The sequence below is a fragment of the Ochotona curzoniae genome, unplaced genomic scaffold, assembly GCF_017591425.1.
Source record: "Ochotona curzoniae isolate NIBS_2020 unplaced genomic scaffold, NIBS_Ocur_1.0 contig_2754, whole genome shotgun sequence".
In the NCBI taxonomy this organism is placed as follows: Eukaryota; Metazoa; Chordata; class Mammalia; order Lagomorpha; family Ochotonidae; genus Ochotona; species Ochotona curzoniae.
The window spans coordinates 14,129,407-14,154,769 of NW_024465582.1; the positions used below are offsets into that span (position 1 = coordinate 14,129,407).

At 44.9% G+C, this 25,363-nt stretch overlaps 1 protein-coding gene across 6 annotated transcripts in view; it reads right to left on the reverse strand.

The window, feature by feature from the left end:
• Positions 1-25,363, reverse strand: part of MTMR12 (myotubularin related protein 12) — a 69,225-nt gene that overhangs the window by 29,495 nt on the left and 14,367 nt on the right. For 4 of the 6 annotated variants that reach the window (XM_040977433.1, XM_040977432.1, XM_040977436.1 and 1 more), the window contains exons 2-6: positions 11,622-11,682; positions 8,302-8,444; positions 7,299-7,371; positions 6,347-6,477; positions 4,535-4,628 (exon numbers count right to left, since the gene is read on the reverse strand). In XM_040977433.1, the coding sequence (XP_040833367.1) occupies positions 4,535-4,628; positions 6,347-6,477; positions 7,299-7,371; positions 8,302-8,444; positions 11,622-11,682 (502 nt within the window). Of the gene's footprint in view, positions 1-4,530; positions 4,629-6,346; positions 6,478-7,298; positions 7,372-7,515; positions 7,519-8,301; positions 8,445-11,621; positions 11,683-25,363 lie in introns of all 6 variants that reach the window. The other 2 variants (XM_040977435.1, XM_040977434.1) reach the window with 2 other exon arrangements.

The window sequence follows — 25,363 nt, forward strand, 5'->3', positions numbered from 1 at the left end:
GAATTCAGTCCAGGTCTCCCACCTGGACAGTAGGAATCCCCTACTTTGAGACATCACTGCTGCTACTCGGTTACTGGAGTTGGGGGCTACAGCCAGGTACTGAACCTAGGTACGTCCACTATAGCTAGGTACTGAACCTCGGTATGTCCAGATGGAATAACAGCTATCTGAACAGCTCTGCCAAATGTCTACTCCTAGAGTACTGCCTTACAGCCAGCAGACACGTCCTTGGTCTACTCCCAAGTCACAGACCTGCTTGTTGGTGGTGGTATGAGTCAGTCTCAGGCATTTATACAAATTCTATCTCAGCTAGCTCAAGCCTTTGCATATTAAAAAAAAAAGTGTCCAATGAAATAACTCATTCTGCTCCTATGGGCAAAACCAGATGACAGCAAAAATACTGTGATGATGATAAGTCAATGCCTACACAAAATGAGTATCCGTAGCCTGAAAATCTGAAATGCTATAAAAAAAAAAGAAAAATTTCAGTGCTGACATGATGCCATGGTAGAATTCATGTGAGGTCAAAATGGTGCACAAAAAAAATATTGCATAAATTACCTTCAGACTATGTGTACAAAGTATATATGAAACATAAATGAATTATATGTTTAGATTTAATTATTTATATATAAGTATTTAAAAAAGTTAAAAACCTGGGCCTGGTGTGATAGCCTAGTGGCCAAAGTCCTTGCCTTGCATGCACTGGGATCCCATATGGGTGCCTGTTCTAATCCCAGCTGCTCCACTTCCCATCCAGCTCTCTGCTTGTGGTCTGGGAAAGCAGTAGAGGACAGTCCAGAGCCTTAAAGCCCTGCACCCATGTGGGAGACCCAGAAGAAGCTCCTGGCTCTTGGCTTCAGATAGGCTCAGCTGTGATTGTTGCAGCCACTGGGGAATGAATCACTGGACAGAACTTTATGTCTCTCCTTCTCTCTGTATATCTGCCTTTCCAACAAAAATAAACAAATCTTAAAAAAAAAAAAATAGGAGGGCCTGGCACGGTGACAAGGCTAAAGTCCTCGCCTTGAATGCGCTGGGATCTCATAAGGGTGCTGGTTCTAATCCTGGCAACTCCACTTCCCGACCAGCTCCCTGCTTGTGGCCTGGGAAAGCAGTAGAGGACGGCCCAATGCTTTGGGACCCTGCACCTGCATGAGAGACGTGGAGGAAGTTCCTGATTCCTGACTTTGGATTGGCATAGCCTGGGAGACTCAACGAGCTCCTGGCTCCCGGCTACGGATTGGCGCAGCACCAGCCGTAGTGCTCACATGGGGAGTGAGTTATCCCCAGGATCACACGGGTAGAAGGCTGATGGGCTCAACTCATTGAAACAGATACTACAATCTGTTCTGCTCACTTCATCCCCTTGGATTCCCTTACTGTAACATCCTTTCTGGAATACCTACATCTTTTCACGTCATCCCCTCTGCCTAAAATACTCACTGCCGCCTACCATACACTGAGGGCAGGCACAGTTTTTTCTCTCCGACAGCCTGCTTCCCCCAGTGGGGGACTTGCCACTATGCTGCCTCTTATACTTGATTTAATGCTCTTTAGGGTGAGGACTTAGTCCTGTTCAACCCCGGATCTTCACAAGGTCTGGTCCATAACAAGTGTTCAGCAAGTGTTTACTAAATGTGCAACCAGTGGCAAAGCCACTCTGCATTCCATAAAGTTTTTGAAAAGCAGTTGCTGTTAAACTAAGCCGCCCCTTCCCCGACAGCACAAAGGACCGAGGATCACCAGACATCAGCTTCATGTTAGAGATAACGGGCAGGGGCTGCAGCTGTGCCAGTAAGAAGTCAAACCTCCACCTTCAGTGGCTCAAGTATCGGCTGTTCCACTTCCTAACCAGTTCCCTGCTAAAGTTCTTAGGAAAACAGAAGATGGCCCAAGTCTCTGATCCCCTACACCCATGTGGGAGAACAGAATAAAGCTCCTGGCTTTGGTCTGGCCCAGTCCTGGCCACTGCAACCACTTGAGCAGTGAACCAGCAAACTGAAGACCTCTTTGTCTCATTCTCCCTCTGCCTTGCAAATAAACTGAAGACGAATCTTAACAAAACAGCAGGCAGGGGGCAGTTGCTGTGGTGCAGCAGGCTAAGCTGCTGCTTGGGATGCCAACATCCTCCAGCAGAGTTTCAGTTTGATTCCGAGTGCTTCCCTTCTGATCCAGATTCCTGTTAGTGCCCCTGGGAAGGCAAGAAATGACAGCCCAAATGTGTGGATCTCTACCACCATGGCAGGAGTCCAAGACGGGAGGGCCAGGCTGCTGGCTTCAGCCTGGTCCCACTCTAGCTACTGTGGGAATTTAATAAGTAAAACCATTGATCAGTGTATCTCCCTCTTTCTCTGTCACTTTATCTTTCAAAACACAAACAGAAAAAGAGTAATGGACAGGCACAGCCATCTGACTGAGTGGTCAAGAGCCAAAGTTTGGAGCAGTGCTGAAGTACAACAGATTAAGCCACTGCTTGCACTAAAGGCAATTGCGTCATTGTGGCTGTCCAAGCCCCAGCTGCTCTGCCTGACCCAACTCCCTGCTTACGCACCTTGGAAAGCAGTTGCCTCTGGCAATTCGCAAAAAGAACAAAAACAGAACAGAAAAAAACAAAACAAAAACAGCCTGAGCTAAAGAGCAGGGTGGACTGTATCTGAAATCTTGAGTCCACAGACTGTTGGCACAAGAGACCAAGGACCACCCTTCGGGTAAGGGTCTCAGCTGCGCCATGGGCTAAGGCCACAGAGCTCTGTGCTGTGCCTGTTCATGAGTCAGTCATGTACTGACTTCTGTACTTGGGTTATGCTGTTGCTTCCTCATCATCAGTCACTGGCTGGGTAACATGAATATGGGGACGTAGCTATTTATCAAAGCTTGTGCCACTTCAATTTTACAATTTGACTTCTCAAACAGTTTAATAAAAGGTTAAGACAGGGTCTGGCGTCTAGCGGCTAAAGTCCTCACCATGAAAGCACCAGAGTCCCATATGGACGCTGGTTCTAATTCCGGCAGCCCTGCTTCCTATCCAGCTTCCTGCTTGTGGCCTGGGAAAGCAGTTGAGGACTGCCCAAAGCCTTGGGACCCTGCACCTGCATGGGAGACCTGGAAGAGCTCCTGGCTTTGGATTAGCGCAGTACCAGTCGTCATGGCCACCTAGGGAGTGAATCATCAGACGGAAGATATTTCTGTCTCTCCTCCTCTCTATATATCTGACTTTTCAATAAAAATAAATAAATCTTAAAAAAAAAAAGGTTAAGACAGGAGGCCTTGTGGGTCAAACTTCCTTCTTTAAGCACAGGGACTTCCTCTGGCTGCCTGCTGTTATAGTCTTCATCTTGTCTGTCTCATTTGCCTCCTTCTCCCACCCTGTTCATGCCACGAGCAGTAGGGTAGCAGTAGATGATGGCCCACATCCTGGGCCCTGCTACCCACGCAGGAGACCAAGATGGAATTCTGGTCTCTATTTGTCAAAACAAGTGCAATTAAAATGATGCAGAGTTGGACAATTGTGTTGTGGCACACCAGGTTAAGTCACAGCTTGTGACATCGACATATCACAGAGCTGACTCAAGCCCCAGCTTTTCTCTTTTGATCCAGCTCCCTGTTAATATGCCTAGGAAGACAGCAGAAGATGGCTCTAGTATGTGTCTCCAATAACTGAGCAGAAGGTAATAATGAAGTTCCTGGCTTCTGGCTATGGCCTGGACTAGCCCTGATTGCTTTGTTTTGTTTTTATTACTTTTTTCAAGATTTCTAAATTTTTATTGCAAAGTCAAACATACAGAGAGGAAAATATTCCGTCTGCTAATTCACTGCCCAAGAGGCCACAATGGCTGAAGTTGAGTTGATCCAAAGCCAGAGGCCAGGAGGCTTTTCTGGGTCTCCCATGCGGGTACAGGGTCCCAAGGCCTTGGGCCATCCTTGACTGCTTTCCTAAGCCACAAGCAGGGAGCTGGATGGGAAGTGGAATAGCTGGGATTAGAACCGGCGCCCATTTGGGATGCTGGTACATTCAAGCCAAGGACTTTAACCATTAGACTACCACAACAGGCCCTAGTCCTGATTGTTGATAGCGAATTGGGAAAGGTTTATTTTTTTTTTTCTCTCTCTCTCTGCCATTCTACCTTTGAAATTAAAAAACAAAGGGGGGGGGAGTGGATGCTGCAGTGGCACCACTGGCATAGTACATTGAGCCTCTGCCAGCAGTACCAGCATCCCATCCAGGCACCAGTTTGAGTCCTGGCTTCTCTACTTGCAATCCAGCTCCCTGCTGACATGCCTGGGAAAGCAGCAGAAGATGGCCTGAGAGGTTGGGCCCATGCCTCATGTGGGAGATCTGCAGGAGGCTCATGGTTTCAGACCCCCAGCACAGCTCCAGCTGCTGGGACCATTTAGGGAGTGAACTAGCAGATGGTAGATCTCTCTCTGCTTCCAACTCTGCCTTTCAAATAAAAATAAATAAATCTATAATTTAAAAAAAGATGCTGACTTGAGACTCTGTCCCTCCTTGGGTGGAGCCCAGAACACTTACCTATAATGTTTTGGGCAGCAGTTGCATAGGAAAACAGAAACAATCGTTTCAGCAGCTTAGGAGCCTGGGTATGATGAATTATCCCACTGACAATCTAGAAAAGAAACAACCAATGCATATGATTAAGCTTTTAAGAAACACCAGGAAAGCCATGAGTCAAACAGCTAAGTGTCTTGGTTGTTACCCTGGTCGTGGACTTAGAACATTTTAGAAGATGAGGAATAAAAATCAGTATCAGTACTAGCAATCTGCTGTGGTAAGACAGAAATGTATTTGGATAGATGAGTAACACTATCATTCAAAGTGAATTATCTGGCTTCTCAGGAAATTTTCTGTAATTAAGCTATTATTTTCTAGCTCAGAATAGAAACTGAAATCAGGTTTACTATTCTAACCAGAATACCACACTATTTAAGAGAAAATTAACATGCTGCTTATAAATGCATGTAACTCATCGTAGCCAGGACAGTATACACAACCTGGCCTCTTGGTAGGATTCCCCTGATGTTCATCATAAGGGTGGCAAACTTGATACATCATGTAAGTCAAGAGATATCTTGGCAGTTATTCTAAACTTCAAACTGGTACAGCAGCTTTCTGGGGTCAGTCAGATAGCGCCGTGGCACCCAGGGATTTCCGTTTGCACAGCACACCTACACCCTGGCTCTGCTCATCTGACCTGTGGGCTTCCTTCCATACAATCACCACCTCCCAGTGGCAAGCTCACTTACCCAAAGGAGTAGAAAGTTAGCGCTACTGTCTTCTAGAACTCCATCAGAGATGGGGTCACAGAGAAAAGCTTTCTGTTGTCCCATTCTTCCCTTTCCCCAACCACCTCCTGACCTGCCTTGTCCCCGCTCCTCCCGCCCTTTCAGTGATTCTAGAAATAAAAACACTATGAATTGAAGGATCAAAGGCAGCATATGCCAAGCTGATGCACAGACATGTTTCACCAAATTGCCTCTCAAATTCCAGTCAAAAATTATGGGACTGCAATCAACTTCAACCTCACAGAGTAAAGGGCTTCCCCTGGAGCAGGCTTTCATTCAGTGGAGCAATTAAATCACTAGTTGGGACACCCAGTTTGCATATGAGAGTATTTGGTCTGAGTTCTGGCTCTGTTGCCAATCCAACTTCCTATTAATACGGCAAATGATGGTTCAAGCAGTTGGGTCTTTGCTACCAAAGCAGGAGACCTAAACTTAGTTCGGGGCTCCTGGCTTTGGCCAGTATCAACACTGGCTGTTGTGAACACGGAGTGAGTGAAAAAGTGGCTGAAAGATCTGTCTTGCTCACTCTCTCTGTTTTTCTCTCTTGCTATCTCCCTGCCTCTCTGTCTATGTCTGACTGTCTTTTAAATGAAATGAAAATAAATTTTGGGCTAGGCACAATGGCTCAACTGGTTATCCACTATGGGTATCCATTCGTGCCCTGGTTGCTCCACTTCCCTTCCTGCTCCCTGCTGTGGCCTGGGAAAGCAGTTGAGGATGGCCCAAAGCCTTGGGACCCTGCACCCGTGTGGGAGATCTGGCAGAGACTCCTGGCTCCTGGCTTTAGAGTGGCTCAGTCCTGGCCATTGCAACCATTTAGGGAGTGAACCACTGATGGAAGATCTTTCTGTTTCTCCCTCTCTCTGTAGATCTGCCTTTCCAATAAAAACAAATACTTCTTTAAAAAAACAAAAAAGGAAAACGAATTTAAACACAAAGAAAGCAAGCCTCCCTTCAACTTGTGTGCTAGGCAAGAATAATTTTGAGTCAGTGGGGAAAACCTGATGGGAAATAAAACCTAAAAACGCATGCAACTAGTTACCCTTTTGACTTCCTCTTCCTTTGTGTACCTCAGGCAAAAGTGGAACACACGGAGGTCTTTGCAGTGGATGATGAGTTTCTCAGGGTATTTCTTCAGTTGTCCAAAGAGAGTCTTTTTTTTCTCATCAAACACTACAGATAAATGCAACGATGAAATCAGGAAGGGAACTATTACTGTGCAGCAACTAGTTAAAGCTAAATAAAGAGTAAGTTAACAGTCTACCTTCACTTATTCACTAGCAAAAGGAAAGGTGTTGTCTGCCTTCTCTGTGCCTATAGCCAGGAGCCCAGGCTCTCTGAGCTGCTAAGGTTCTTGATGCCTCTAGAGGAAGCACAAGACCCAAGCTGACCGCTCTTGCTGGCAGAGCTGACTCCAGTGGAACACCCAGCTCTGGAAGCTGAGATGATGGACGGACAGGAGATCACTAAAGACACACCATTGTGACCATCTATTCCCCCAGTTTATAGCATGGGCCTCCCTGACACCTTCCTCTCAGTCTGAGTTTAGACTCACCTAGAACCTGTTGGTATTGAAAACATTATAAACTGCTACTGAACGAATTCTGAAAATGACCTCAATACAAAAACAGAGAAGTAAGACAAAAGAGGTTTGGCACAAGAGGCTTGCTTAGTCAGCAGAAGAGCCATCCCTAATGTAAGACCTTCATCAGATCAGCTATCCAAGTAAAACCTACACAGCTGATACTGGCAGCAGAAAGCATGAGCAACATCTAACCTATAATGGCTCTGTGTGGTCCTAGCCCAAACTGCTCCAGCAAAGTGAGCCCCAAATAAAATGACTTTAAGCATCAATTCCATCATCTATGAAATTGACTTAATTAAAATGATGCATGCGAACAAATTTCTCATAATGATGGAGTCATAAAAATATCATCACCATTACCAGCTATACACTCCAAGATAGACAAAAACAAGGGAATGCAGATACTTACCTCCATAAATCTGATCAACACAGTGGAGCGTTATGTCATTTTCTCCTATAATCTTGTTCTTAAAATGAGTTTCCTAGAAGATTCAAAAGAAAACTGTGACTCCTTTCTGTGTATGTTATTTATAAACACACAGATCAGCAGCCCCAGAGAAACGCAGCCCCACTCCAAGAAAAGGATGGTGAAGCACATGGGAAAAGCTCAGACTATTGCTTTTCACACCCTGGCAGAGCATGCCGCTTCTCAGCTGCTCTCACGCAAGCTCAACATGCCAAGCATATCACTCTGAACTGTGTGGGGTTAACACTCCATATGAATGCAAGCAGCAGCCTGACAAAGTCACTTGCAGCCAGTTTTATGCAGACAACACGGGGAGATTCAGGCTGTCTTTTGTACTGGGCTGCGAAGCATGCAGCAGCAACAGCAAACAATACCCAAGATGAGAGGTGGAGGCAGCAGCGCTGCTGTTTAGGAAGCTAGGGTGGTCCTGGACAACAGGTGCACTGAGGCCAGGAAGTACTTTGGCTGGGTTTTCACTAACACACAGCTTGCTTCTTATTCAACTTCTCATCCTGCATAAGTAGGTTCAATGTCTCCTAAGCATGCCACTACTACATTCAGATTAAACATAAAATAAACCCCAATTTAAAAGCAGTATTCATCATCAGTTTCATTACTAAAGTTAGACAATATGTGGGGAACTAGTACATCTGAGGAGATAGTACTCCAGGAGTGAAACATCCTATGCTGAAATATAAAACAAAATGAGAAAAAGTTCACATCTATCCAAGAGGTCAAGTGCAAGCCTGTGTGACATACGGCACAGACAGGAACCTTCTAAACAGCCCTACCACCAAAAGGAGGTTAAGAGAGAGCAGACCAGTGAAGAGGACTTGTGTTGGTGGATTTTATTCTGGTGTGTCAGGGATGAGCATGGAGTAATGGTGAAGTTGGGGAAAAGATAATGGAGCAACCTGCACTGCCCATGAACATGGCTCATACATACAGCACTGTCCAATGTAGACTCATCATCACCCAGAAAGGAAATCTTGAAGTCCGTGCAGACGAGTCTCCCATAGACTCCCCGCTGGCAGGAATCTTCCTGAACATACTTCAGTACTGTGCTGGCCTCACAAAGCAGTTGTTCACCTGGTGGGAACCAAAGCAAGTACTCCTTAGAGCCTTAAGGGAATGCACAGTAGGTAAACGCTGGGTACTTCCCAGCTCTTCATGAGGCAAAGACACAATACAATGTAGTAGTACTCCAGAACTTCCCAATTTTCAGCACAGAAGCAGCTTTTGCAAAACTTAAGATGAAGCTCAATGGCAACCTCAAAAAGTAAAATTGAGACGGCTCAGATGCCACTTTACCTTCTCACTGTGAATGATGAAGTTCCCAAATGGGTGGTGATGAACTCAGCTGTACTTTGAAGCAGAGCCCTTAGGTGTTTTCACTACCTTCCTCCAACAGCTGTCCCACACAGCCAGCCCCTAAAGGCACTCATCCCACGCCCACTTTCCTGTGAGAACAGGGTGCCTCCTGGGCCCTAGGTCATCCAGGCGGCTTCCTCAGACACTGCTGCAGACTTCCGCACCACCACTCTCATTGCAGCCCCGCACCAGAGGATGGGAGGAAAGAGGAGGTCAGAGGTTTGTGAGCAGAAAAAACTGTTTCCTTTGTTTCTGACTTGAAAGTATTTCCTCTAAATGCCTAAATGCATTACCTCCCCTAGTCCAAGAGCAGCTGTAGTTTCTGGAGACAAGGAGCATTTCTGCGCAGTCACAAAGATCAGGACTAGAGGATGTAAGTATTCTTTGCTCAGGAGAAACAAAGTTTAGGAGAACAGGGTATCTGGTAACAATGGGAAAGAGAAGGGCAGAGAGAGAAAAAAAGACTAAGCTTACACACTGTCCCAATGTTCTTCTCATCCAACAGGTAACCATCTTCCCCTCAGAGTCTCCTGAATATTCTTTTAGCTCTTTAACTCACTTTTTGGCTCAAAATTCCTTCAGTCCAGCTTTCAAGATGAAAATAAAAGCGGACATTAGGCCATCAAGGCACATACAATAACACTGTTTTCCTTTTTTCCATCTCACTGAAACTCTAAGGAAACACAGAAGATGGCTCCATCACCTAGGTCAGCCTCCAGACAAAGACTTCTAGAAAACAATAAAGTCAGGGCCTCAATGGGGCTTAAAATAGTCCCAAAGTGCTTCCGCCAAATCCAAGGTGGAAGGCATGTGAGCAAAGCTTCCTGTTCAGGAATCACTGTCAGCATGAACCAGCTTTTAACAGGAAGACTCTCCCCAAGCTCCAGCCAGCCCTGGCCATGGACCAGAGAGTGGTCTAATACTAACACACAGGACTGACAGCACCACTCCCGGCAGGACCCAAGCTGTGCCAGTTATCAACTTATCTGTGCCAGATACAGACTCTAATCTCGTAAGTGCAGGGAGCTGGAATGATGTCTGTCTGGTTTAAGAAACCAAGGCTTGGAGAGGCTAACAATGAATTCATAGCTGCACTCTTAGAAGAGATCACTGGGGGGATGGGGTGGGAGTATGGGGGGGATGCCAGCCTGTACGAAACTGTACCACATAATTCAGAATTCAAAATAAAAACATATTAAAAATACATTAAAAATAAAAAAGAAGAGACCACTGGGTAATCCAGAGACAATACTAAGCTAAAAAACAAAACAAAACAAAACAAACCTCAGAATCTATAATCCCAAAGGCAAGGAAAAACAATGACCTATGAATCAAGGTTTATGGCATTAGTATAAGAAAAAAAGCCTTTGAAACTAACAAACATCAAAAAAAGTTAGGATTTCTATTTATTTCTTCAAATAAAGTAGGTCAGTCAGAAACTTGCTGCAATAAACATAACCTCACTATAAAATGGAATAAAATTTAAAGTACCAGAACAAAGAAGTCTCTACTGTTCTTATAATATACACATTAAAAAAAAAAAAAAAAGAAAAAAAAGAAAAAACCAAGGGCTCAGAGTTGCAGTGTTGTGGCTAATGACGTACCTGCGATGCCAACATCCCTTCCCAGTGCTAGGTGAACCCAGCTGCTGAATTCTCCACCCAGCTCCCTGCTACTGTGCTGGGAATGCAGCAGAAGACGGCCCAAGCCCTTGAGCTCCTTTCCTCAAGGGGTAATCCAGAAGCAGCTGCAGACTCCTGGCTTCGGCCTAGTCTTGCCCCGGCCAATGGGGCCATTTAGGAAGTGAACAAGCAGGTAGATCTCTCTCTGTCTCTTCCTCCCTCTGTGTAACTCTTGCAAGCCAATACAACCTTACAAGTTTGGTTCTTTTTGCTTGTTTTTTTACAAAAAGCTTTCTGAAATGGGAAAAAGGGGATAAAAGCTGATATCCTGTTTATACAAAGAACATACCACCAAAACTTGTTCCTGTTCCTAGCCTCAGAGATGACTGAAATTTAAGCAACAGTCACTTTCCTACATCTCCGTATCACTCCAATTTTAGTGTATGTGCTGTTGAAGCAAGCACTTTCCCACATTCCAAAACTATTCAACCAGGACAAGCTTCATGACACCGCCCAACACTGGCACCCCAAATGGACACTGCTCCACTTTGGACCTAGCTCCCTGCCAATACACCGAGGAAAGCAGCAGAGCACGGCCCTTGTCCAGCAGAGCCCTGTCACCCTGCCTCAGCCGTCACGGCCATCTGGGAAGGCAATCAGAGGATGGCCATCTCTGTTGTTCCCTCTTTCTGTAACTCTTTATCTAAATAAATTAATTCTAAACACACACACACACAAAGCTCTAATAAATAAGTAAGTAAATATTAGAAAAGAAAAAAGATATCCAACCAGTCGAGGGTCCTTCAGAATGACCACAGTGCAGGCCCTGAGCACCGGCATCGACAGCCTCTGAGCTCAGGCTGGGACACGGGGACTCAAGGGTGAGCACACGTACTGCTTGCCTGGAGTCGGGCAGCCAGCCTCCTGGTAGCAGGCAGAGAGAAGGGCTGGGGGACTCGAGAGATGGACACTTCACTCCCGGACTTCCCGAACACCAGAGAAAAGGCCTCCTCACTTTGTGAATGAGGTAAGCATTTCCCAGGTTTATTTTTCCTCGGTTTGGGAGGCAGAAAGAATAATAACAATGCTTTGCAGATGTTGTAATACTCAGATCCAGGTGTGGAGTTACTGAAGAACTTGGGTTTTTGTCTAACTCATTACTGCTACATGTGAGAATGCAAACAAAGGAGTTTATATATAGCAATTCAAGGGATGATGTCATTTATAATCGGCTTCCCACTGTACAGGGGTATGATGCTAACAGGACCGTTACCTGGCAACAAGTGAAGAGCTACTTCCTTCTCAGCTACTTCCTTTTCATTTGTGTGAATTTCCTAAAAAAGAAAAACAGAAGGCAATATTTTTCTGTTTAATGGCTAAAAAAAATAATAAAATAAAGCCATACTTTCAGAAAACAAGCTAAAGTACCACATACTCCAGTTTTTTTTTAATTTGAAAAGCTATTTATTATATAAAAATATGGTTATAACTAAAGAAAACCAGAAAATTGTAATAGTTATGGATATTCAAATTATTAAACAAAACAAAGAAAAAAACAAAAACAAACAAAAAACCTTAAGAGCCAGCATTTGACCTAGTGGTTAAGACCCAACTTAAGACATGAGCATTCTGGGGTCCCGCTTGGTAGCCTTGTGGCTAAAGTCCTTCTGTTGCACGTGCCAGGATCCCATATGGGTACCAGTTCATGTCCTGGCTGCCCCACTTTCCATACAGCTCCCTGCTTGTGGCCTGAGAAAGCAGTAAAGAGCGACCCAAAGCCTTGGGACCCTGCACCCATGAGGAAGATCTAGAAGAGGTTCCTGGCTCCTGGCTTCGGACTGGCTCAGCTCTGGCCACTGCGGCCGCTTGGGGAATAACTCAATGGACAGAAGATCTACCTCTCTAGCCTTCCTTCTCTCTGTATATCTGACTTTCCAATAAAATATAAATCCTTAAAAATAAAATCTGCAAAAAAAAAAAATGAGCATTTTACACTGCAGTACTTGGGTTCAATATCCAGCTCCAGTTCTTGACTCCAGTTTCCTGCTAATAATGTTGAGTGTGCAAAGCAATAGTGACAGCTCAAGGAACTGGACTGAGTTCTCAGGTCCATGCATGCAGCAGAACTAAATTGAGTTCTCAGGTCCTGGTCAAGCCCCAGGCACTGCTGGTGTTTAGGGAGGAGTTGGTGAACAGAAGCACTCTTCCAGATGCAACCTTAATTAATTTCCAAAATGTATTAAGTTATCATTTAGGACTGACAGTAACTGTCACAACAGAAGGTCTAGCGTGGACATTCCTTAAGTAAAGGAGCAAGTTTAGGGGCTGGAGAAGTGGTTTATCAGGCTAATTCTCTGCTGCAGTGCCAATCCCATACGGGCACCAGATGGAGTCCCAGCTGCTCCACTTCTGATCTAGCTACCTAAAGGTAGCCTTGAAACGCAGAGGATGGCTCAAGGACTTGGGCCTCAGAACCCATGTAGGAAACCGGAGGAAGCTCCCAGCTCCCACTGTAACAATTTGGGGAGTGGGGGCCCAGCGGCGTGGCCTAGAGGCTAAAGTCCTCGCCTTGAACACACCAGGATCCCGTATGAGTGCCGGTTCTAATCCCGGCAGCTTCACTTCCCATCCAGCTCCCTGCTTGTGGCATGGGAAAGCAGTCAAGGATGGCCCAAGGCTTTGGGACCCTGTACCTGTGTGGGAGACCCGGAGGAAGTTCCTGACTCCTGGCTTCAGATCTGCATAGCATCGGCCATTGCACTCACTTGTGGAGTGAATCATCGGACGGAAGATCTTCCTCTCTGTCTCTCCTCCTCTTTGTATATCTGACTTTCCAATAAAAATTAAAAAAAAATCTTTAAAAAAAATTGGGTGAGTGAAGCAACAGATATAAAGTCTGTCTTTTTTTTTTTTCTGTAACTCTTTCAAATAAAATAAATCTTAAAAAAAAGTGAGAGAAAGCTGAGGTATCACACATCAAGAGTCAGAAATATTAAAGCCTGTGCAGTGGATGCCAAGTCCATGAGCCCCAGGGGCAGGGAGAAGTGGGTCAAGGGATAACTGGGTTCAGTGGGGCCCAAGTCAAGGACGTCCCAAGGCCTTGGGATCCTGCACCCGAGTGGCAGACCTGGAAGAGGCTCCGGGCTTCCGGCTTCAGATCAGCTCAGCTCCAGCTGTTTGCAACCACTTGGGAAATGAATCAAAGGATGGAAGATCTTCCCTCTCTCTCTCCTCCTTTCTGTATATCTACCTTTCCAATAAAAATAAATAAATCTTTTTTTTAAAAAAAGTACAATCTGGGCCCAGCGCGGTGGCGCAGTGGTTAAAGTCCTCGCCTTGCACGCCCGGGATCCCATATGGGCGCCGGTTCTAATCCCAGCAGCCCCACTTCCCTTCCAGCTCCCTGCCTGTGGCCCGGGAAAGCAGTCAAGGACGGCCCAAAGCTTTGGGACCCTGCACCCGCATGGGAGATCTGGAAGAGGCTCCTGGCTTCGGATCGGCATAGCATCACTTGGGGAGTGAATCATCGGACGGAAGATCTTCCTCTCTGTCTCTCCTCTCTGTATATCCGCCTTTCTAATAAAACAATAATAATAAAAATAAATCTTAAAAAAAAGTACAATCACTTCTAATGGGGAGATAATACCTGGCTCTGTGACACTGTCTCTGAGGACATACCTCTTCCAGTGCCTCTACTCTTAGTTCAGTGTTCACAGGATATTCAAAGGCAATTAGCAAACCCCAGTGAATGGTATTTCGAAAGCAATGACTACAAATGGCTATTGCTAACAGCAAAAAGAGCTTAGCAGGCCTTCTAATGAAGTCTGCCACATCATCAAGAAAGCACTTACTAAACTGTCTAACTAATCGCAGTCTCAGCTTCATGGCAGTCGGCCAATGTGTAGGAAACACGGGCACAGAGAAACGTGATGGTAACAGGGAGATTCAATCAGCAAATCCTGACTACGAGTGTCATCAAAACAAGCAAAACTGAATTTCTGGCAGTGGGCTGAAGAGGGGACTGGGGTAGAAGGCCCTAGATGGGTTAAGTTTTCTGAATTTGCTAATTCACAATGGAAGATGGCATTAAAACAAAGTGGTATACTTGAGGCAAGGAGGGGCTAGCCAGCACATCTCTGGGGCTGTCTGGGAAGCCATTCTGAGCAGGTCTCTCTTGAAGATCACTGCGTTTTCTGCCCCAGGAGATCCCAACTAATAACATCCCCCAAGGCAGTGCTTCTCAAACTTTGGACCTGTCAGATCACCTGGGGGTACTGTTCCCTATATTTAGAGACTTGGCTCTACCACAGCTTAGGAACTTAAATGTGGGGATGTAAGCTAGGCCCAAGGTAGTGTGCAAAGCTCCCCAGGGATGTGGATGCATTGCTCTGGGGTTAAACACAACAGATTGTTCTTGTTAATGTATTAGCATTTTGGTAATTTAAAAAGTAGAGTTTTCATCATAATGTCACTGATAAAGAACTAAATTTAAAGCACAATTATTTCTGACAGGTTTTATCATATTTCTGTGAAGAGAGAGCAAAGCTATTCATTAAATTCAATCACCTGTAAGAAAAATATAAAGAGGGCCTGGCATGGTGGCCTACTGGCAAAAGTCCTCATTTTGCATGCCCAGGATCCCAAATGGGCGCTGGTTCTAACGCCAGGGGCCCTGCTTCCCATTCAGCTACCTGCTTGTGGCCTGGGAAAGCAGTTAAGGACAGCTCAAGGTCCTGGGACCCAGCACCCAAGTGAGAGACCCAAAAGAAACTCCAGGCTCCTGGCTTCAGATTGGCTCAACTCTGGCTGTTGCAGCTGCTTGGGTTGTAAATCAGTGGACAGAAGATCTTCCCCTCTGTCTCTCCTCCTCTCTGTATATCTGACTTTCCAATAAAAATAATCTTAAAAAAAAAAAGAAGAAAGAAAAATATAAAAGTAATCTTGACTGTTACTTAGAATTCAGTGCATACACTGTAGCCAGGTGGGAGAAAACTGCGGCCTCTGGTTATGTCACTACAAGTCATGTTTAGATGTTAAAGCATTTTGCAATCCAAAATTATGCCCATTAAAATCTTGAAATGGTTAACAATGTTTTTTTTATATTCCAGAAACAATACAATCTGGAGACAACTTTTAGGATTTCAACCTTACAGAACTTGTTCACAATATGGAGAGGCTCTGGGTATGTGTGTCCAAGAGGGACGATCCTTGGCAGCATTCCCTCACCAGAAACTAAAACAACATTTCTTCACAGCCACTCTCCATTCCAAATCACTCAGTCATACATGTAACCATATTGTCAAGGACGAAGATGAGCTTCCTCAAGCATTTCCGAGGACAAAAAGAGGCTGGAAGGCTAGCAGCCTACACCCACTCACCCTCATCTCTGTCAAACGCTCCGAAGCTCAGTGCACACTTCCACTTTAGGTAGAAGCCCTGACTTGGCCAACATTGTGGTACAGCGGGTTCCCATTTAAGGACCAGTTTGAGTCTCAACTGCTCTACTTCTTGTCCACCTCCTGCTAATGCATCTGGGAGAGCAGAAGATGGCAGCTGAAGTGCTTGGGCCCACGGCCCCAATCACTGCAGCCATTTGGAGAACAAAGCAGCAGCTGGAAGATCTCTCCCCACTTCCATATGACTCAGCCTTTCAAATAAATAATAAATCTTCAATCAAACAAACAAACAAACAAAAAAAAACACTGACTTATCTTCCAGTGAATGTTGTTAAAAATGCTTTAATGTTGGCACCAAGCCGCTGAAGCCAAAAATCAATCTGACACAAAGGAAAAGTTCAAAAGGCAACAAAAGTCATCCAGGAACCACACTTTCATAAAGCATGTAGAAAGTTCAACACCGGAAGAGGATGAAAGGAAAATCCAAGACTCCTTCTGGCCCTTAACTTCCTACTGAAATTACTGCTATTCAATCAGGGTTCCTTCACGCCTGCCGCCTGGGAAAGGCGAGGTCAGACTAATGCAGCAGGATGTACAACACTGCTAAGAAGCCACAAGTAACCTAACAATGAGCCTGTGCCTCAGGTGTCAGCCTCTGGGCGCTCAGGGCACACACGGCTGAACCTTGTGCAAGGCGACCAAAGCCTTCCACAATCTGCCGCTCATCTTCTGCATCCACTGCTTGCTTTCAACTCTAACAGCAACATTTAAGTTTCCGTTAGGTGCCAGGCATGTACTCCTCACCATCTCACTCACCCTCATCACAGTTCTAGCATTGGGTCTCACAAGCAAAGCTGCTTTTTTTTTCTCCATCAAAATAAACTTACCTTTGAATTCTACTCCTGGAGCCAGTGTTGTGGTGCAATGGATTAAGAGTCCCCAGTGCTCCTGTTCTAATCCAGTCCCAAGGTTATAATGTACTACAAAAAGCCCTAGAAGACAGCCCAAGTTCCAGGGCCCTGTTACACACATACTGACCCCTGGCTTCAGACTGAGCCAATCTTACTGTTGTGGCCGTTCGGGGGGTGAGCCAGCAAATGGAAGCTGTCTCTTCTTTTCCACATGTTTAATTTTCTTTTTAACATCATTTACATAGTTGAGAGGAATGAAAGCCCATGTGAGCCTCAGATTTGGGTGGGGAAGGTCGGGTATGGAGGAAGGTGGATAAGACAAATGTTTTGGGGCCTGGCACTGTAACCTAGTGGCTAAAGTCCTAGCCTTGCATGCACCGGGAACCCATATGGGTACCGATTTGTATCCTAGCTGCTCCACTACCATTCAGCTGCCCGCCTGTGGCCTGGCAAAAAAGTAGAGTACAGCCCAAAGTCTTGGGATCCTGCACCCATGTGGGAGACCCAGAAGATGCTCCTGGCTCCTGGTTTCAGATCAAATCAGCTCCAGCTGTTGCAGCTACTTGGGGAGTGAACCAGCAGATAGAATACTTCTCTCCATATTTCCTTTTCTCTGTACATCTGCCTTTCTCATAAAAATAAGTAAATAAATCTGAAAAAAAAAAAACTACCACAAATGTTGCAGCTTTCTTTTTTCTCCAGAGGGGGCTGCTCCTTGCTGTCAAACTACAGTCAAAAAAAAAAATTTTTTTTTCTAGTTGTCCCTCAACTTTTATTTTCTAGATTGGTTCTTCCACTAAAGAGAAAATCTGAGGGAGAAAATATATTTACATCCACATATTACATGAGAATCTTAAATTCATTTTACAAAGATAAATTTTAAAATTTCTTAAGTAGAAAGTGAAATTCTTAAAGTTATTTGCTTGAAATGTAGAGTGACAAACAACGAGGTTATGGAGCTCTCCTGTCTGTTGGTTGATTCCCCAAATGTCTGCAGCAGGCAGGGTTGAACCAAGCCAAGGCTGGAACCAGGAGCTTAATTCTGGTCTCTTACTTGGACGGCAAGAACCCAAGCACACAGGCCATCACGTGTTGCCTCACAGGTAGGACTCTAGATTAAAAGTGAAGACAAGGGGCCTGTGCAATGGTCCAACTGGCTAATCCTCCATTTGGAAGTGTGGACACTCCAAATAGGCACTAGTTAATGCCCTGTTGGCTCCATTTCCCATTCAGCTTGTGGCCTGAGAAAGCTGCAGAGGATGGCCAAAAGTCTTGGGACCTTGTACCTGTGTGGAAGATCCAGAACAATCTCCCAGCTCCTGGCTTCAGATCAGCTCAGCTCTGGTCACTACAGCCACTTGGGGAGTGGACCAGTGCATGGAAGCTCTTTCTCTCTGTGTCTCCTTTTCTCGGTAAATCTGTCTTTCCGATTAAAAAAAAAAAAATCTTTAAGAAGGAAACAAAAGGTGAAGGCAGTACTCAATGCCAGGCACTCCAATATGGGACCGTAGGTAACCCAAGTGTCAGCTAAACTGTGGCACCACTGTGCCCATCCATGACAGCTGTATTTTTAATAGCAAATGTTCTTTCCCCATGTCTCTCCAATCTTCTGTGCCAGTGCTAAAAACAGAAATAACACAGACTTGGGGACCACAGTCCGAATTCAGCTCCGCTAACTACATACACAACCTGCCTGGTTGAGGTCATTTAACCCAAATCTGCTTCAATTTCTTCTAAAGTAGAACAGAAAAATACGACCTAATCTGAGGGCTTTACAGTATATGTATTTATGCATATAAATGCCTGGCACATGTATTCATTAAAATTTCACTGTTGGACACTGCAACATCTGTGCTTCTTAATTCCCTGTTTGTTTTTTGTTTTGTTTTTTGGTGGTGGTTGTTGCTGTTCCCACTTGCATAAGTAAAGAAAGAATTCAATCATAGTACATAAGAGCTGTAAGATTATTCAAGATTTTGGGGTCTGGCATGGTGGCCTAGTAGCTAAAATCGTTGCCTTGCATGCACCGGGATCCCATAAGGGCTCAGATTTTAAACCCAGCAGCCCCGCTTCCCATCCAGCTCCATGCTTACGGCTGGGAAAGCAGCAGAGGATGGCCCAAAGCCTTGGAACCCTGCACCCACATAAGGGACCCAGAAGAGGCTTCAGGCTCCTGGCTTCAGGTCAGCAAAGTTCTGGCCACTGAAGTCACTTGGGGAGTGAATGGACATACAGAAGATCTTCCTCTCTGTCTCTGCCTTTCCAATAAAAATAAAACAAATCTTAACAACAACAACAACAACAACAACAAAAAACCACGATTATTTGAGATTTTGTCACAGAAGTACTACTAGTGGGCCTGGCATAGTAGCCCAGTAGCTAAAGTCTTCACTTTGCATGCACCGGGATCCCATGTGGGCGCCAGTTTATATCCCATTTAGGGAGTGAACCACCAGATGAAAGATTTTTCTCTCTCTGTCTCTTTTTTCTGTTAATCTGCTTCCCAATAAAAATAAAAATCTTTAAAAAAAAACGGTACTACTTGTAACTTCTCACCCAATTCCATTTCCAAAATGGCTACAATAACCAGAGCAAAGCCAAGAGCTTCCATCCAGGTCTCCACATGGATGGCAGGAACCCAAGGATCTAAGTCATTTTCTGCTATTTTCTCAGGCACATTAGCAGGGAGCTGGATCAGAAGTGCAGCACCCAAGACTTGAACTGGCGCCAATATGGGATGTCAATGTTGTGGATGTCAGCTTAATCCTTTACATCACAACCCCAATATGCAACTCTCACAGACAATCAGCTCACGCAAAAACAAGTACCACCATCACTGCTTTTCACTATGGCCCTGACCCTGCCAAATCACCAATGCTGGGACCATTATTCAACAAATCAAGGTATATAAGCAACAATCATAAGGAAATCTTCTCTAATTTTTTTTACTAGATTTTTAAAAATCTGCTTTTCAGAAATTATATGGATGATGGGTAACAGGTTGTAAACAGAAAAAAAAGGGCCAGCATTGTGGTGTGGCTGTTTACTGCATGGGCAATTCTGCACTATCCTTCAGGGGCATGTAAGTAGAGACCACCTCAAAGTCTCCCTGTATACCTACCCCTCTCTCATCCTCAGTACCCAGCTGATCTCTGAATACTATGAATACAGCAGTCCTCCACTATCTGAGGTTTTGCTTTCTCAGATGTTACCTGTGGTCAACCACAGTCTAAAAATGGAAAATGGAAAATTCCAAAAATAAACCATTTGTATGTTTTAAGTTAAGCACATTCTTAACAGCATGAGGAAACTGCACTGTCGTGTTCTGTCCTGCCCAGCACATGAATCGGCCCTTTGTCCAGTGTACCGAAAGGTATACACTACCTGACTGTTAGTCACTCAGTAACCATCTCAGTTATCAGACCAACAGCCCGTATCACAATACTCATGCACAAGAAACCCCTACACAAAAGCCTATCACTCCATCACAATGCCTGCATCATTCGCCTCCCTTCATCTCATTCAGGCACTGAACCACATCACAGCATCACAAGAGAAAAGGTAAGCACAAAACAGTACAATATTTTGAAAGACAATTCTCATACGTTTTAATTATAGTATACTATGTAATTGTTTCATGTCATTATTTTTAACCTTACACTGAGCCTATTCTATAAATTAAAATTTATCATAGGTATATGCATATGGGAAAAAACACAGTAAAAGAGCACTTCGAAATGGTAATGGAGGAGCCTGTACAGTGAGTGCTTCAACAGGCTAATCTTCTATTTCCAAGTGCCAGCATCCCATATGGGCACTAGTTTGTGACCCAGCTGCTCCACTTCCCACCCAGCTGCTCCCTGCTTATGGCCTGGGAAAGAAGCAGAGGATGGCCCAAAGCCTTGGAACCCTGCACCCACGTGGGAGATCTGGATGAGGCTACAAGTTCAGTTCTGGCCACTGTGGCCCCCTGAGGAGTAAAGCAACAGATGGAAAATCTTTCTCTGTCTCTCCTTCTCTCCATAAATCTGATCTGCCTTTCCAATAAAAATAAATAAATCTTTTAAAAATGATATTGAAAAATGAAGTTAAATATTGTATCTTTTGGTGCAAAAATTTTTGAAACCCATGCAATTTTTTAAAAATATACATTTTGCATGAACTTGATGACCCTGTATATATGATTAGATTTTAATTTTTAAAAAAAGCATCTTAAAATTCTTTTCCACACTTTGAGAAACTTATTTGAGAGATGACTTCCATTAAAAACTCATTTGAGAGACAGAGCTCCCACCTGTTGGTTCAGTCACTGAATGCCTGCAACACTCAGGGCTGGGCCCTGACAAAGCCTGGAATCAGGAACTCTATCCAGCTCTTACAAGAATGGCACTACTTGGGCTGCCCAGAGTGCACACTAGCAGAAAATCAGTCAGGAGCAAAGCCAGAACTCAAACACAAACACTCCAATATGAGTTGTGGGTGTCTTGACCACTAAGCCATGCAGCTCCTGCCCCCCATGAATTGACTCACGTACCCTCATGTTCTTTAGGGTTGAGCATCCACTAGCAGTCTTGGGCAGGACTTCCTCCACAGGTAAGGAAGAATTCTTCCTTTATCTATAAACGTAGGTAGAATCCATGCTCCTCTCCTCTGCCAGCACCATTCTACCCCAAGCTATTCTCACCTCTTACGAGGATCACTGCAACTGTTTTAGAATTGGCCCACTCACAGCTGTCTTCTTCCAGATGCATTCTTCACCCTAAAGCAGGAGTGATCTTTTCAGAACACAACCCCAGATGGGTTATTGGTAACATGAGGTCAATACTCCAACACAACCTTTATCTTCTTGTCCTGTCTGGCCTCCCAGCATCTCTTTCCTTTGCCTGTGCAGTTGGCCATGTGCCTTGCTCTCTTTCACCCTCAGTCATTCCTCAAGCAATTTCCCCAATGGAATCCCTTCCTGGGATACCTGGGAATTTTATGCATCCATTAGCTCTCAGGCCAAAGGTTATTTCCTCAGGGAAGCTTACTCTGGTGCCAGGTTCATACAGCCATATCTACAAAAGCACTTCATGGTTCACAGAGCAGCCAGCAAGTGGTATAGGATACGAAGCTGACACCTGTGATACCACCATCCCATACTGGAGTGCTGGTTGGAGTTCCAAGTACTCTGCTTCTAATCCAGCTCCCTGCTGATGCATCTGGAAAGGCAGGGGAAAGTGGCTCAGGTGCTTGGGCCTCTGCCACACAGTAGAAGAGGAAACTACAGTTTCTGGTTCCAATCTTGAATCTGGACCAACCTCACATGCTGCAGCCATCTGGAGAGTAAACGTGTGTGTGTGTGTGTGTGTGTCTGTGAGTGCATTCACACGTCTAGTGTGCACACATGTGACTTGCCTTCCAAAAAAATCTTAAAAAAAAAATGGAGAATGGACTAAAAGATACGTTTATGAGGAGCATATGGCCTGTTTGTCAGCCTCCTTTCCTGGTGCCTAGTTTTAAGCCTAGCCTCAGCTCCTGACATTAGCTTCCTGCTAATGCCTGCCCCTGGGAGCTGGCAGTAATGGACAGGTGACTGGGCTTCTGCCACCCATGTGAGAGTCCTGGACTGAGTGTCCACAGCAGCAAGCATTTGGAGAATGAAGAGCAGGTGAGAACACACTGTCTCAGAATGAAAAAAATTTTTTTTACTTTGATGCAAGTTTAGAAATCCATAGTTTTATCATCAACTTTCTGAAGATTTCTCATATTCTCTTCCATTTAGCACCTATAACAACTGTCATTTCATTATTTATTTTGAATTATTTTTTTCTTTTTTTAAAAAAGATTTATTTTTATTATTTTTTATTGGAAAGGCGGATATACAGAGAGGAGTGACAGAGAGGAAGATCCTCCGTCTGACGATTCATTCCCCAAGTGAGCGCAACGGCCGATGCTATGCCGATCCGAAGCCAGGAGCCTCTTCTGGGTCTCCCACACGGGTGCAGGGAGCTTAAGAAACAACAGCTAAGCTTGGACACTAAGCTGGATGGCATCACCAGATGCTCTAGTTATAAAATATTGGAAAAAGGAAGCATTGCCGTAATGACTACCATGTATTCAGTATTAATACGGAAATCTATTATTTCTGGAGCCTGCCCAGAAAGAAATGCAGCAGGGCAAGAGCTGTGGAAAGGCCTGGTACCACCCTAGTCCCTTTCACCAATCCAACCAGCTGCCCTTGCACATGTTCTGAAGCTGTAGGAGTTTCTTAAACCACCAAGCAGTTTTAGAGACAGGCCTGGACTGCCCCCTTAAGTCTCTGCTTTTCTATGCCAACATCCTTCAACTCTGACACTTCATGCCAACTGCCTAAACAGAAAATGGTGACCATCTTCCTTCCACAGCTGTAAAGTATGACATCAAATTCCTCACTGAACCCATTAACTATCATGCTCAATGTATAGAAAAAATAGGTAGAAAGTCATGGTTCCTTAACAATCAAGCAGATTTTTTTCAAAAACTAACTCATCTGAGGGTTAGCAAAATTTCAACAAAAAGGTTTTAAATGACCTGTTTGTATAGACCTCTTGTTACTCCATTAAAGTTTCGGTAAACCTTGCTACTACAGACAAAAAAAAAATGAAGGAGGGAAGGGGGAACTGTAGTGCAGGGGTCACAACATGATCAAGCATTCACGATGGTGTTTCCGCAGCCAAAATCCAATCAGAACAGTGGCATGGCATGAGTGAAGTGTAATGCCGCCAGAGTGGCAGCATCAGGGTTGGGCTTTGTCGTTAATTCTTTGTTTCACCATTTACTTCAATGCTACAGCTGCTCTGCTTGCCTGCTTGTTTGCTTGTTTGTTCTGATTTAAAAAGAGGACAAGACCATGGAAAACAGTCTTCCAATTTCCACAAATTTTTCTCTCAGATCAAAGGAGACCTCCACATCTGTTCTGATCCCACTGTGAATATCAACAATTCCACAGCTGCCACCACTCCCCTATCACCCAGGAACCTCACCCAACGCTGAGACAGAACGACTCTTCTTGCTTCCAACAACAGCTATGCCAGACAAGATACATGAGAAACTGAGAATTGCCACTCATTCTTCAGGAAACCCATGGCCTTAGGAAACACATCTACCAGAATCTCCACCACCCAGCTGGCCCCAGATGGCAGGGTGAGGAACATCCTCTCAGGGAGGTTCTAAGGCACAGCCCAAACCACAGGGCTCTCACGAGGCTGAGTGAACACTCAGGTTGTAGTGCTTCTGCTTACACAAAGTTACAAGAAGACCCATGCCTATTTATTTATTTATTCATTTTTATTGCAAAGTCAGATACATAGAGAGGAGGAGAGACAGAAATATCTTCCGTCTGATGATTCACTCCCCAAGTGACCGCAACGGCCAGTGCTGCACTGATCCGAAGCCAGGAGCTCTTCCGGGTCTCCCATGCAGGTGCAGGGTCCCAAAGCCTTGGGCCGTCCTCGACTGCTTTCCCAGGCCACAAGCAGGGAGCTGGATGGGAAGTGGAGCTGCCGGGATTAGAACCAGTGACCGTGCGGGATCCCGGCATGCGCAAGGGAAGGACTTTAACCAGTACGCTATTGTGTCAGGCCAGACCCAAGTCTATTACATGCCAATTTATTTTAACGAACAGTTCCTTATTATCCTAAATACCAAATGCTAAGGATAAAAAATATCAATATGAATTGATTTTTGCCTGCATGAAATTCAAACAAAAGTAGAAAATGGCTAATCCATGGCGAAAGTTCTAGCAGCCTACAAAAGCTTCTGTTCAGGTATCACTTCCTTCAATCCTCCCAACTCCATGAATAATCTGTTTCCAGCCCAGACACCAGGAAAATGACACTAAGGCTGTGTGAGGGCTCAAATCTCAGTTCATCTCATTCCAGTTGCGCTTTTAACTATCCCTGTTGGCCACCTCAATGTGCCCTTGTCACTCGCACATACGCTCACCTACAGAGCCATCCTTTCCTATGTCCCTGGGCAATTCCAGGCACAACACACACAACTGTGCCCACAAACATTGCTCCTATGCCCAGGGTATGATTGGAACCCAATCACATCACCAGCATTAATAATGATGAGTGTTCTGTTGTGGCAGTATAAGTATAGTGGCAACATGGCAGAAACACCTATCCACCTTCAGAAATTGTCAGAAAACAGCTGGACCACCATTTACACTAAGCAGCCCAGCACTCCTCAGATGAGCTCTCTTACTCAGGACCTGTCAAGATGCTCCCCAAAAGCTCCTCACTGCACATGCGCCTTTAGATGCCCAGACCCAACAGACTCCTGGCCACACATGATACCTAAGATGTTCCTCTGGGTCCTGGTTCAGAGCCCACCTGCCACACCCAAATCCTGGGATCATTTTTTAAGATTTATTTATTTTTAATGGAAAGTCAGATTTACATAGAGTTCACTCCCCTGCAACAGGCGGAGCTGCACCAATTCAAAGTCAGGAGCCTGGAGCCTCTTCCAGGGCTCACACGTGGGTGCAGGGTCCCAAGGCTTTGGGTTTTCTCTACTGCTTTCCCAGGCCACAAGCAGGGAGCCTGATGGGAAGTGGAGCAGTCAGGATATGAACCAGCACCCATATGGGATCCTGGTACATACAAGGCAAGGACTTTAGCCACTAGGCTACCGTGCTGGGCTTTAGGAGTTATTCTTAAATACTCTTCATCTCCCAAAAGCTG